This window comes from Acipenser ruthenus, chromosome 48 (assembly GCF_902713425.1).
Source record: "Acipenser ruthenus chromosome 48, fAciRut3.2 maternal haplotype, whole genome shotgun sequence".
In the NCBI taxonomy this organism is placed as follows: Eukaryota; Metazoa; Chordata; class Actinopteri; order Acipenseriformes; family Acipenseridae; genus Acipenser; species Acipenser ruthenus.
In genome coordinates, this window is record NC_081236.1 from 70,556 (window position 1) to 83,975 (window position 13,420).

The 13,420-nt window shown below is 46.0% G+C and overlaps 1 protein-coding gene and 4 non-coding genes across 5 annotated transcripts; 4 read left to right on the plus strand and 1 right to left on the minus strand.

The window, feature by feature from the left end:
- Positions 1 to 513: 513 nt before the first annotated feature.
- On the minus strand, positions 514 to 595 carry trnal-aag (transfer RNA leucine (anticodon AAG)). Its single transcript has one exon. It is a non-coding gene; the product is annotated as a tRNA-Leu (tRNA).
- Positions 596 to 2,777: 2,182 nt separating this feature from the next.
- Positions 2,778 to 2,911, plus strand: LOC117969084 (U8 small nucleolar RNA). Its single transcript, XR_004662459.2, has one exon. It is a non-coding gene; the product is annotated as a U8 small nucleolar RNA (small nucleolar RNA).
- Positions 2,912 to 3,951: 1,040 nt separating this feature from the next.
- Positions 3,952 to 4,024, plus strand: trnav-uac (transfer RNA valine (anticodon UAC)). The gene has a single exon. It is a non-coding gene; the product is annotated as a tRNA-Val (tRNA).
- A 118-nt stretch (positions 4,025 to 4,142) lies between these two features.
- LOC117970812 (galactose-3-O-sulfotransferase 2-like) lies at positions 4,143 to 11,209 on the plus strand. Its single transcript, XM_059014484.1, has 5 exons — positions 4,143 to 4,179; positions 6,462 to 6,548; positions 8,393 to 8,503; positions 9,056 to 9,348; positions 10,265 to 11,209. The coding sequence occupies exons 1-5, from the start codon at positions 4,143 to 4,145 to the stop codon at positions 11,207 to 11,209; spliced, it is 1,473 nt and encodes a 490-aa protein (XP_058870467.1).
- trnal-aag (transfer RNA leucine (anticodon AAG)) lies at positions 4,208 to 4,289 on the plus strand. Its single transcript has one exon. It is a non-coding gene; the product is annotated as a tRNA-Leu (tRNA).
- Positions 11,210 to 13,420: the final 2,211 nt, after the last annotated feature.

Consider the following 13,420-nt stretch of genomic DNA (forward strand, 5'->3'; position numbering starts at 1 on the left):
TTGCAGTGTCATTGACAGACTGTTTGATTTTTTTTTTTTTTGAAAGGACAATAGAAATACAAATAAATCGATAGATAGGCCTACATAAATAAATACATCACAGTAACGTAAAAACCCAAACAGAATTCAGCTTTAAAGTCGGGAGGAAACGCTTTGAAACTATGAAGTGACAACAGATTGATTTAATAACAGACACGTCACTGGATGCATATTGAAAAGCTTGTTCAGATAAGATAAGGAGACTGTCTGATGCAAACCAATCTCTCTATCTGTACGCTGTGATGTTGCAGACGGGACGTACTGCGGCCAGATCTGTTGCTGTTGCAGCGTTGAAACACTGGGGGGGTTAAATGTCATGTATTTGTCATTTTGCGAGGATGTGAACTTATAAGATGTCCCTCTCCTCTCTCCTCCTCCTCTCCCCCTAAGATTGCGCAGCCAGCTCCGCTGTTCAGACTTATATTAACTTATATTAAAAACAATGTCATATATTATACAGCATCAAAATGATCTTGGCAGCGGTGGGATTCGAACCCACGCCTCCGAAGAGACTGGAGCCTTAATCCAGCGCCTTAGACCGCTCGGCCACGCTACCTTCGAAGAATTCTACTAATACAGAATCATTTAACTAGTGCTAATAACTAATCAATAAAGTTACGAGTTTAATAAAAATATAAAAAAACAGAAATAGCTAGTGCTGTATATTATAAAGACATTTCAGAGGGCTGGATCGCATCGATATCAGGGTCTAGTGTTATATATTATAAAGACATTTCAGAGGGCTGGATCGCATCAATATCAGGGTCTAGTGTTATATATTATAAAGACATTTCAGAGGGCTGGATCGCATCGATATCAGGGTCTAGTGTTATATATTATAAAGACATTTCAGAGGGCTGGATCGCATCGATATCAGGGTCTAGTGTTATATATTATAAAGACATTTCAGAGGGCTGGATCGCATCAATATCAGGGTATAGCGCTGTATATTATAAAGACATTTCAGAGGGCTGGATCGCATCAATATCAGGGTCTAGCGCTGTGTATTATAAAGACATTTCAGAGGGCTGGATCGCATCAATATCAGGGTCTAGTGCTGTATATTATAAAGACATTTCAGAGGGCTGGATCGCATCAATATCAGGGTCTAGCGCTGTATATTATAAAGACATTTCAGAGGGCTGGATCGCATCAATATCAGGGTCTAGTGCTGTATATTATAAAGACATTTCAGAGGGCTGGATCGCATCAATATCAGGGTCTAGTGCTGTATATTATAAAGACATTTCAGAGGGCTGGATCGCATCAATATCAGGGTCTAGTGCTGTATATTATAAAGACATTTCAGAGGGCTGGATCGCATCAATATCAGGGTCTAGTGCTGTATATTATAAAGACATGTCAGAGGGCTGGATCACATCAATATCAGGGTCTAGCGCTGTATATTATAAAGACATTTCAGAGGGCTGGATCGCATCAATATCAGGGTCTAGTGCTGTATATTATAAAGACATTTCAGAGGGCTGGATCGCATCAATATCAGGGTCTAGTGCTATATATTATAAAGACATTTCAGAGGGCTGGATCGCATCAATATCAGGGTCTAGTGCTGTATATTATAAAGACATTTCAGAGGGCTGGATCGCATCAATATCAGGGTCTAGTGCTGTATATTATAAAGACATTTCAGAGGGCTGGATCGCATCAATATCAGGGTCTAGTGTTGTATATTATAAAGACATTTCAGAGGGCTGGATCGCATCAATATCAGGGTCTAGTGCTGTATATTATAAAGACATTTCAGAGGGCTGGATCGCATCAATATCAGGGTCTAGCGCTGTATATTATAAAGACATTTCAGAGGGCTGGATCGCATCAATATCAGGGTCTAGTGCTGTATATTATAAAGACATTTCAGAGGGCTGGATCGCATCAATATCAGGGTCTAGTGCTGTATATTATAAAGACATTTCAGAGGGCTGGATCGCATCAATATCAGGGTCTAGCGCTGTATATTATAAAGACATTTCAGAGGGCTGGATCGCATCAATATCAGGGTCTAGCGCTGTATATTATAAAGACATTTCAGAGGGCTGGATCGCATCAATATCAGGGTCTAGTGCTGTATATTATAAAGACATTTCAGAGGGCTGGATCGCATCGATATCAGGGTCTAGTGCTGTATATTATAAAGACATTTCAGAGGGCTGGATCGCATCAATATCAGGGTCTAGCGCTGTATATTATAAAGACATTTCAGAGGGCTGGATCGCATCAATATCAGGGTCTAGTGCTATATATTATAAAGACATTTCAGAGGGCTGGATCGCATCAATATCAGGGTCTAGCGCTGTATATTATAAAGACATTTCAGAGGGCTGGATCGCATCAATATCAGGGTCTAGTGCTGTATATTATAAAGACATGTCAGAGGGCTGGATCACATCAATATCAGGGTCTAGTGCTGTATATTATAAAGACATGTCAGAGGGCTGGATCGCATCAATATCAGGGTCTAGTGCTGTATATTATAAAGACATCACGTGATACCAGTACGCAAATTCCTTTGTAAAGAAACGCTCCTGTGGTCTGCGAGCCAACATCTGTACGTTTGTATTGCTTGTGTCAGCGTGTCGTATCAGTGTGCGGTCCTCGCTTCAATGGGAACATGATTTTTTTACAGTGTGTATTAAAACCGCGCTGGCAGGCTTCGAGTCACCCCGAGGTTGCCGGAGGTCGCTCCCGGTCGCTCGCCTCTCTAGCCCGGTGCGTCGCTATCGTCAGTGAGGTATATCCTTACCTGTTACTCCAGCAATGGAGCAGCAGAACATGATGAATGGAGGCTGATGAGACGGGGATTAACCGCTCCTGCTCGCCGAGGACTGCAACTCCTCTCCGAGCCCATTCTGATTATCACTGGCGATCCCACACTAATCAAAATAAGAACAGATTTCATATGTGTTGCGTGCAACACACACGAGGAAGTGTCGCTCTCTAGCGGACTGCTGAGAAGGTGCAGCGGTGGGTGTCGCTGTCAGGGCGTTATAATCTATAAGAAACTAGACCCGAGACGCGGGTCTCGGTTCAAAATCAAACTAATAATGATTTATTTAGGTTCTCTTATGCGTTGCTTTGCTCCTAAATGAAATGCACGTCACCCCTCGTTGTGCGCATGCGTTAGTTTCCAAGTCCCGCTCATATAGGGCAGCAGTGTGGAGTAGTGGTCAGGGCTCTGGACTCTTGACCGGAGGGTCGTGGGTTCAATCCCAGGTGGGGGAACACTGCTGCTGTACCCTTGAGCAAGGTACTTTACCTAGATTGCTCCAGTAAAAACCCAACTGTATAAATGGGGAATTGTATGTAAAAATAATGTGATATCTGTATAATGTGAAATCATGTATAATGTGATATGTTGTAACAATTGTAAGTCGACCTGGATAAGGGCGTCTGCTAAGAAATAAATAATAATAATAATAATAATATCTACAGCTTCTGTGCGCTTCAAAATCTTTCCTGTCTATTGACTAACGTCCGGTGAGTGGACGTGTTTAGTGTTTAGTGGGCTACTGTCTGTATTTCAATTTAAACCCGGTATTTAAAAATATATAGAGAGATTCGGGTTTCAGTTATTTATTTTCTGACAAATGCACCTGCCTTTAAATATGTTTTATGCCGGGTTTTTTTTATTATTATTAAAAAGTGAAACGAGCCGGTTGAGTGAGACTTCTTTCTACTCCAGCGGATAACGTGCAGAATGCAGCGGGGGGGGGGGGGGTAAACCAAACTGCGTTCGATATGTTTTTAAAAGTCATCTATTTCCGTTTCAAATCAATGTTCATCCCTCCAAAAAAAAAAGGGTTCTTTGAAAATCAGCTGGTCGTTGCTCTGCGACGTCACAGTGACATCATCAACAGAACGCTCATGAGTATTAATTCTAGAACCTCAGGAAGCGGTTTCATAGTGTAGTGGTTATCACGTCTGCTTTACACGCAGAAGGTCCTGGGTTCGATCCCCAGTGAAACCAGCTTTTTTTTGTTATATTTTTTATTTATTTTATCGTGTTATTTATTTGTTAAAATCGGGTTAATTTGTGGATTTGATGTTGTTGTTGACTCCTTTACTGTTTTCTGAATGTTTCTGAAATGAATCACTACGGTGCTCCCATCCAGAGAATAGCTGGTATGGGATGGTAGGTTTTGTTATCGATGGTAGCGTGGCCGAGCGGTCTAAGGCGCTGGATTAAGGCTCCAGTCTCTTCGGAGGCGTGGGTTCGAATCCCACCGCTGCCAAATATATTTTTTTGTGTGTTTATTTTTTATTAAAACACGTGTATAATATTCACGGTTTCCAAAAAAAATAAATAAAAATAAATAAATAAATAAATAAATAAATTTGAGTCTCATTAAAATCACATTCAAAGCAATAATTCATCTCCCCACAAGAGGGCGACAATTTGCGGATTAAAAATAAATTGAACTATCGTACAGAAAATATTCAAACATATTCGGAAAGCAGAAGTAATCGAACGGTGCTTCCAGACAGAACGACCTTCGAACACCGAGGCGATTGTGACGCAACAATGCCAGTTATTTGTATAAGGTGGTAAAGGCTGGATACAATAAATCGTGCATTTATTGCAGTTGGGGGTTCATTACTATAGGCTGAAGGGGGAGGGGGTCCGTGCGAGTTTTTAATGGCTTGCACATGTGGACGGTGTACGGTTCAGAAATAGGAAATTAGAAATACGATCTGTCCCAAATGGTTTTGGAAGTCTTACACGCCCAGTCACAGGACCTGCCTGCAGAGAAAAACACAGCGTGCTTTTTATGAGAAAAAAGGTTACAGGCTGCAGAGTCACTTACAACAGGAGCTCGCTCACTCACTCACTCACTGTCTGTCACTAAAATTAAAATGTGAATTGAGAGAGGGGGAGAGAGAGAGAGAGAGAGAGGGGGGGGGGAGGAGACAGGAGAGGATAGGGGGAGAGGAGAGAGAGGGGGAGAGGAGAGAGGAGAGAGGGAGGGGGAGAGGAGAGTGGAGAGGAGAGGGGGAGAGAGACAGGGGGAGAGAGAGGGAGAGAGAGGGGGAGAGAGAGAGAGAGAGAGAGAGGGGGAGAGGAGAGGAGAGGGGAGAGGAGAGAGGGGGAGAGGAGAGAGGAGGAAAGGAGAGGGGGAGAGAGAGAGGGGGGAGAGTAGAGAGAGAGAGAGAGGGGAGGGGTGGAAACACGAGCAGACTCTTCAATTAGTGACAGTCCTGCGCGGCCGGGCCACAGGGATCCTGTTACGACACAAGGCAGAGGAATCAGATCCGACTGTTTCCACAGATCGTCCCCCGACCCTGAACCCTTTCCTGCAGGAAATACTGATGAAAAAAATAACTATTTGGGGACACATAATAAATATATGTTTGACATAACCTGTAGGGCAGCAGTGTCTAGTAGTGGTCAGGGCTCTGGACTCTTGACCGGAGGGTTGTTGGTTCAATCCCAGGTGGGGGGACACTGCTGCTTTACCCTTGAGCAAGGTACTTTACCTAGATTGCTCCAGTAAAAACCCAACTGTATAAATGGGGAATTGTATGTAAAAATAATGTGATATCTTGTAACAATTGTAAGTCGCCCTGGATAAGGGCGTCTGCTAAGAAATGAATAGTACTAATAATAATATAGTTCAGTGTCCATACCGGCTCTTCCCTTCAGGATGTGCTGGTGTACCTGATTCCACTGCAGTTGCTAAAACACACAGGACTAGACTCTCTCTCCCTCGCACCTGCTCTCCATCCCTCTCTCCTGACTCCTCTCCTCTCTCTCACACACACACATACCTGTGCTTGTACACCACAAATGATCACAATGATGCACCCTTTCGTGCTCTCCTTTCATTCTCTCATTCTTTCATTCTTACTCTATTTCTTTCTTTCTTTCTTTCTTTCTTTCTTTCTTTCTTTCTTTCTTTCTCTCTTTCTTTCTTTCTTTCTTTCTTTCTTTCTTTCTCTCTTTCTTTCGTTCTTTCTTTGCACCAGTGCGGGGTTGAATGCCGCTATTGTTCTGGAAGAATCTGGAAGGCAGCTGGAAAAACGAAGCTTCAATTCAGACTCATGGTGAAGCGGCTACACGCGAATATGCGAGCGAGGGAGGGAGGGAAGGAGGGAAGGAGGGAAGGAGGGAGTGAGGGAGGGAGGGAGAAGGTGGCGTTTTCCAGGTCTACTGGAGAAAGATAATCCAGTACTGAAAACAGTTCTACTATAGTGGGCGTATTGAACTGATTCATTCGACCAGGGGGGGAGAGAGAGGGAGGGGGAGGGAGAGAGAGAGAGAGAGAGAGAGAGAGAGAGAGAGAGAGAGAGGGGGAGAGAGAGGGAGGAGGAGGGAGAGAAGGTGGAGTTTTCTCTTGGTTTTAGTTGCAAGCCCCGAACTCTGCTGTGTGTCGAGCAGTCCTAACGGGGTAGGATCAGATACTGAGATCCAGAGAGACCGGAGTCCTGCTCTAATCCGCCCGGCAGAGAGAGCTGTGCAGTGGGGGAGGGCGGCGACAGCGACCGCGGCTCGGGTGAGTAATCGAACGAGACGTGGAAAAAAAAACACAATAATCATGCTTTTTCAATTATGAAGACCGTGGAAGTGTTTGTAGCGCATGCATGTTGCCATGCAGACCGATTACTGTCTGTTAGTCCCGCTTGCGCTGAATTTACTCAAAAAGTTACATCGGGAGGCTTTTGTTAGAAAGTTAAATGCAAAACAAGCAATTATATTTCTTTATAGATTTCGAATGTATTACAAAAAACAAAAAAAAACAAACAAAAAAAACGTTTTTAATAGGCTACACATTTCGCAATATGTACATTATAGATGTAAGATATATATATATATATATATATATATATATATATATATATATATATCTTAAATCTATAACTCTATGGATCTATCTATCTATCTATAGACAGATAGATAGATAAATAGATTGACAGACAGACAGACAGACAGATAGATAGATAGATAGATAAACTAAGCGGCCGGTCAGTTCTCTTGCTCCTTCTTCTTCATCATTATTATTATTATTATTATTTATTTCTTAGCAGACGCCCTTATCCAGGGCGACTTACAATTGTTACAAGATATCACATTATTTTTACATACAATTACCCATTTATACAGTTGGGTTTTTACTGGAGCAATTTAGGTAAAGTACCTTGCTCAAGGGTACAGCAGCAGTGTCCCATACCAGGGATTGAACCCACAACCCTCCGGTCAAGAGTCCAGAGCCCTAACCACTACGCCACACTGCCACTACGCCACATTTTTTCATCTTCCTCCTCTTCTTCCTGGATTGTGTTCTGCTCGGACCCCAGACAGACAATCTCAGCAGCGTGTTTGATTATTATTACCGGAGGGACAGTGTATCGCATCCGCAGGGTCAGGTCTGCTCAGAACCTCTTGTCCTTGTCGTTCGTTCGTTCATTCAATCATTTGTTTCTTCTTCTGTTCTTTTTTCAAGATCTGTCTTGTTTAGCCTTGTTTAAGTCTCGCAGTTTCACTGTCTCTGTCTGTCTGTCTGTCTGCATTGCCATTGTAGTGCCCGTCTGTCTGTCTGTCTGTCTGTCTGTCTGTCTGTCTGGATTGCCATTGTAGTGCCCCTGTCTGTCTGTCTGTCTGCATTGCCATTATAGTGCAACTGTCTGTCTGTCTGTCTGTCTGTCTGTCTGTCTGTCTGTCTGCATTGCCATTGTAGTGCCACTGTCTGTCTGTCTCTCTGTCTGCATTGTCATTGAAGATCATTGAGGGTATAGTTAGCACACTGTGGTCCCATTCTACCAATGGCATCCCATTGCAGCTGCCCTATACTTGTGTTGGCATCGCCCCTCAGTGTAATACAGAGCCCTTATTGCATTGCCACTGTAGATCCCAGCCTCCTGTTCGCTTGTCAGTTGTGCTCCTATTAATAGATAATTGAGAGACGGGTTAAACCGGGATTATTATTCCAGATCCTTGTAATCTGTGGCTGCAGCGAGGCGGTGCATCAGAAGGGACAGATTGCACAAAGGGACTGTGTGGCAATATCAGCCCGCTGAGCAGAATACTCAACCATCGCCATTGCAGTGCTCCTGTCTGTGTGTCTGTCTGTCTGTCTGTCTGTCTGCATTGCCATTGTAGTGCCCCATGTCTGTCTGTCTGTCTGTCTGCATTGCCATTGTAGTGCCCCTGTGTCTGTCTGTCTGTCTGCATTGCCATTGTAGTGCCCCTGTGTCTGTCTGTCTGTCTGCATTGCCATTGTAGTGCCCCTGTCTGTCTGTCTGTCTGTCTGTCTGCATTGCCATTGTAGTGCCCCGTGTCTGTCTGTCTGTCTCGCCTCCCTCTCACACTCCCTCTCTCCTCTCCTCTCCTCTGTCCCAGGATGTCTCGTTTGGCGGGGTGCAAGTTGCAGGTTTTGGGGAAGGCTGCTCTCCTGTTCGTGGGGATCTGCTTCGCGGTGCAGATTCTGGGGGTCATCTTTAACAAGAAGAGGTAAGTCTGCCAATGGCATCCCATTGCAGCTGCCCTATACTTGTGTTAGCATCGCCCCTCATTATAATACAGAACCATTATTGCATTGCCATTGAAGATCATTGAGGGTATAGTTAGCACACTGTGGTCCCATTCTACCAATGGCATCCCATTGCAGCTGCCCTATACTTGTGCTACCATCGCCCCTCAGTATAATACAGAACCATTATTGCATTGCCATTGAAGATCATTGAGGGTATAGTTAGCACACTGTGGTCCCATTCTACCAATGGCATCCCATTGTATCAGCCCTATACTTGTGCTACCATCGCCCCTCAGTATAATACAGAACCATTATTGCATTGCCATTGAAGATCATTGAGGGTATAGTTAGCACACTGTGGTCCCATTCTACCAATGGCATCCCATTGTATCAGCCCTATACTTGTGCTACCATCGCCCCTCAGTATAATACAGAACCATTATTGCATTGCCATTGTACTTGTCTCTTCATAGCAGAGACTGCTAAACGGTTTGATAATACCTCTCCTCCCCCCCCCCACCCCGGTTCAGCCCGTCCCTGGAGAGAGCTGGCCCCCCCCCTCCCCGTCTCCAGGGACGCTCCCAGCTCCTGCGCCCCTCGAACCCGGGTCATGTTCCTGAAGACCCACAAGACAGCCAGCAGCACCCTGCTCAACGTGCTGTACCGATTCGGGGATACCCGGAATCTGAGCTTCGCCCTGCCGGTGGGGTACCAGCTGGGGTACCCCGAACAATTCCACGCCCGCTACGTCAAGGGGTACAGAAACTGCAGCAGCCAGGTTTTCAACATCATGTGCAACCACCTGAGATTCTACCAGCCCGAGGTACAGAACCGAGGTCTTAGATCAGAGGTTTCTGAAACTGGGAGGAGCAGCCTGTATCCTAGAGGGGTGCGAGAAGCTTCAGGCAATTTCAAAAATGATCTTAACCTACAGCTCTGGCTAAAGGTTTTGTATCGCCTAGAATTTTAGGATTGAGACCCCAAAAAACTACATGAATGTAATTTAGAACTTTTTTTATTATTATTATTATTATTTAACAGCATGTAATCAGAGAAGCTACCAAATGATATCGCAGGAAGACCGTACCGGGAGCCGTAATAGTAACACAGTAGCATTTCAAGTTAGATTTCGTTCGACTTTATGAAGCAAAATGTGTTCATTCTATAGGTGATGCAAAACTTTTTGTCAATAGCTGGAGATATATATTAACTTAAATCTTACTGCTGACATTTCTTCTCCTCCTTTCTCATCTCCTCTCCCCCACTCCTCTCCTCTCCTCCCCTCTTTCTTCCCCTCTCCTCTCCTCTCTCTCCCTCTCCTCTCCTCTCCTCCCTCCCCCCTCCATCTCTCCGTCCTCTCCTCGCTCCCCCTCTCCTCTCTCTCCCCCTCTCTCTCCCTCTCTTCTCTCCCCCCTCTCTCTCCCTGTCCTCTCCTCTCTCCCCCTCTCTCCTCTCCTCCTCTCTCCCCCTCTCCTCTCTCTGTCCTCTCCTCTCTCGCCCTCTCTCTCCCCCTCTCTCCTCTCCTCTCTCCACCCTCTCCTCTCTTCTCTCCCCCCTCTCTCTCCCTGTCCTCTCCTCTCTCCCCCTCTCTCCTCTCCTCCTCTCTCCCCCTCTCCTCTCTCTGTCCTCTCCTCTCTCGCCCTCTCTCTCCCCCTCTCTCCTCTCCTCTCTCCACCCTCTCCTCTCCTCTCTCTCCACCTCTCTCCTCTCCTGTCCTCTCTTCTCCCCTTTCTCCTCAGGTCCAGAAGGTCATGCCCGTGGACACTTTCTACTTCTCCATCCTGCGTGACCCCGCCTCTCTGGCGGAGTCTGCGTTCTCCTACTACAAGAGCTCATGCCCGGCTTTCCAGGGGTCCCAGGCGATCGACGACTTCATCGCGGACCCCCAGAGGTACTACCAGCCCCGCCTCTACAACAACCACTACGCCCGCAACCTCCTGTGGTTCGACTTCGGGCTGGAAGGCCACGGGGGCGAGTTCAGCGTCCCCGTGGCCCGGAGGGGCGTGGCCAGCGTGGAACGTTCCTTCCACCTGGTCCTGCTGGCCGAGCACTTTGACGAGTCGCTGGTCCTGCTCCGCCACGCCCTCTGCTGGGCGCTGGACGACGTCGTCTCCTTCCCGCTGAACTCCCGCGACGGGGAAGCCAAAGCCCGGCTCAGCCCGTCCCAGCGGCGCCGGCTCAGGGAGTGGAACGCCCTCGACTGGTTCCTCTACTCCAGCTTCAATCGGACCTTCTGGGACCGCGTGGAGGCCTTCGGACGCGATCGGATGGCCAGGGAGTTGGAGGAGCTGAGGGAGAGGCGGAGGGAGCTGCAGGGGCTCTGCCTGTCCCAGGGAGGCATCCCCGTGGAAGGGACAAAAATCACAGACCGGGAACTGCAGCCTTTCCAGTATGGCCAAGCGAAGATCATGGGCTACATGCTACACCCAGGACTGGACAACTCCACCAGAGAGACCTGCCTGAGAATGATCATCCCCGAGCTGCAGTACAAAGACCTGCTGGACGCCAAGCAGTTCCCCAAAAGGGACGTGGAGGGTCGGGGGGCTGGGGAGGAGCAGCGGGGGGCTGGGGAGGAGCAGCGGGGGGGGGGTCCCATCCCGGGACGGGGAGGGAGGTCGGTGGGAGAGGCACTCGGGAGACGATGGGTAAAGGCGAGGCCGATGCGGAGAGAAACGCAACCCTGACTGGGCAGGCCAGGTAGCAGGAGAGCTTTGTGACTTTTGTGGGTTCAGTCCCATCTCTGAACTCTGAAACTCCCCCCCCCCCCCCCCCCACCCCCCACCCCCACCAGAGGGGAGAGAGAGGACCAGCGTTTGGGCTCTAGTGCCTTCATCAGCGTTAATGAAACTAAACTGAGTCAAGCAGACCAGCGTTTGGGCTCTAGTGCCTTCATCAGCGTTATTGAAACTAAACTGAGTCAAGCAGACCAGCGTTTGGGCTCTAGTGCCTTCATCAGCGTTATTGAAACTAAACTGAGTCAAGCAGACCAGCGTTTGGGCTCTAGTGCCTTCATCAGCGTTATTGAAACTAGAAGTCTTGTATAAAGTTTTATATTGCTGTGGATCAACTATCCAGTACAGCGTTTTATTAAGTATATTAGAGAAGAAAGTCTTTCTGAAAAGTTTGTATATTTGCAAAGTAATCTAGTCTTTTTTTATAATCTTGTATAAAACATCTTAGAATAAGATAAATTAGGGCTTTTAATATGCTGCAATATTTATTATTAGTATGCTTGCAAGCATTGTAAAGCACAGAGAGGTCTGGTAAAGCATAGAGAAGCATTGTAAAGCACAGAGAGGTGTGGTAAAGCATAGGGAAGCATTGTAAAGCACAGAGAGGTCTGGTAAAGCATAGGGAAGCATTGTAAAGCACAGAGAGGTGTGGTAAAGCATAGGGAAGCATTGTAAAGCACAGAGAAGTGTGGTAAAACACAGGGAAGCATTGTAAAGCACAGAGAGGTCTGGTAAAGCATAGGGAAGCATTGTAAAGCACAGAGAGGTCTGGTAAAGCATAGGGAAGCATTGTAAAGCACAGAGAGGTGTGGTAAAGCATAGGGAAGCATTGTAAAGCACAGAGAGGTCTGGTAAAGCATAGGGAAGCATTGTAAAGCACAGAGAGGTGTGGTAAAGCATAGGGAAGCATTGTAAAGCACAGAGAGGTCTGGTAAAGCATAGGGAAGCATTGTAAAGCACAGAGAGGTGTGGTAAAGCATAGGGAAGCATTGTAAAGCACAGAGAGGTGTGGTAAAGCATAGGGAAGCATTGTAAAGCACTGTATATCTCTCTGTTAGAAGCTTTTATGATGCAGGTTACAATGGAGCTCAGCCCCCATCGTGTTGAATTACCGAAACTGGCCCTGGATTGCAGTGAAACTGACACAGTGAAGCATGTCGGTATCTCTCAGAACCATAAAGAAATAAAACGCTTGATGATATTATTATTATATTACTGTCAGAAACTCAAACAGGCCAGTCCGTGTGATCCCAGAATTCAAACATTCAAGTGTATATCGATTTCTTTATGATGTCATCTATCTATCTATCTATCTATCTATCTATCTATCTCTCTGTCTAATTCAAATTGGCTTTATTGGCATGACAAAAAATATTGTGTTGCCAAAGCACATATATAACCATAACCAGCAGCAGTTAGGGCTCTGGTCTCCTGACCGGAGGGTTGTGGGTTCAATCCCAGGTGGGGGGGGGGGGCACTGCTGCTGTACCCTTGAGCGAGGTACGAGGTACTTTACCTAGATTGCTCCAGTAAAAACCCAACTGTATAAATCGGGAATTGTATGTAAAAAATAATGTGATATCTTGTAACAATTGTAAGTCGCCCTGGATAAGGGCGTGTGCTAAGAAATATATAATAATAACCGACTAAAAATCTCTCTCTCTCTCTCCCTCTGAATTTAATTACTGCACATCTTAGGCACGCTTGATGTAATGTGCCGTTTTAATGAAGCTCTGTGTGTGAAGTATTCGATAATGAACCAAACTTTGAAATAAAAGAAACTAAATCGTGCACACAGCCCCCCCCCCCCCCCCCCCCCCAAAAAAAAAAAAGGTTTTAAAGTCGTTGTCAGGAAAGACAAGCTCAAGGCCTCGTCCCCTCAGCGGGTTTATGGCTCCAGAGCGCAATCATATTATAATCAATGTTTGTTAAACATTAACGCGACCGTTTAATTGCAAGCGAGTTGATCAGTGATTAATTTTTTTTTTTATCAAGGTGATGACAAGCACATATTGTACATGTTTATATATACTGTATATATAGAGAGAGAGAGTTGCTTTTGAAGTCTCTCTCTCCACTCTCTCTCACTCTCTGTCTATCTCTCCCCCTCTCTCTCCCCTCCTCTCTCTCCCCTCTCTGTCTATCTCTCCCCCTCTCTCCCCT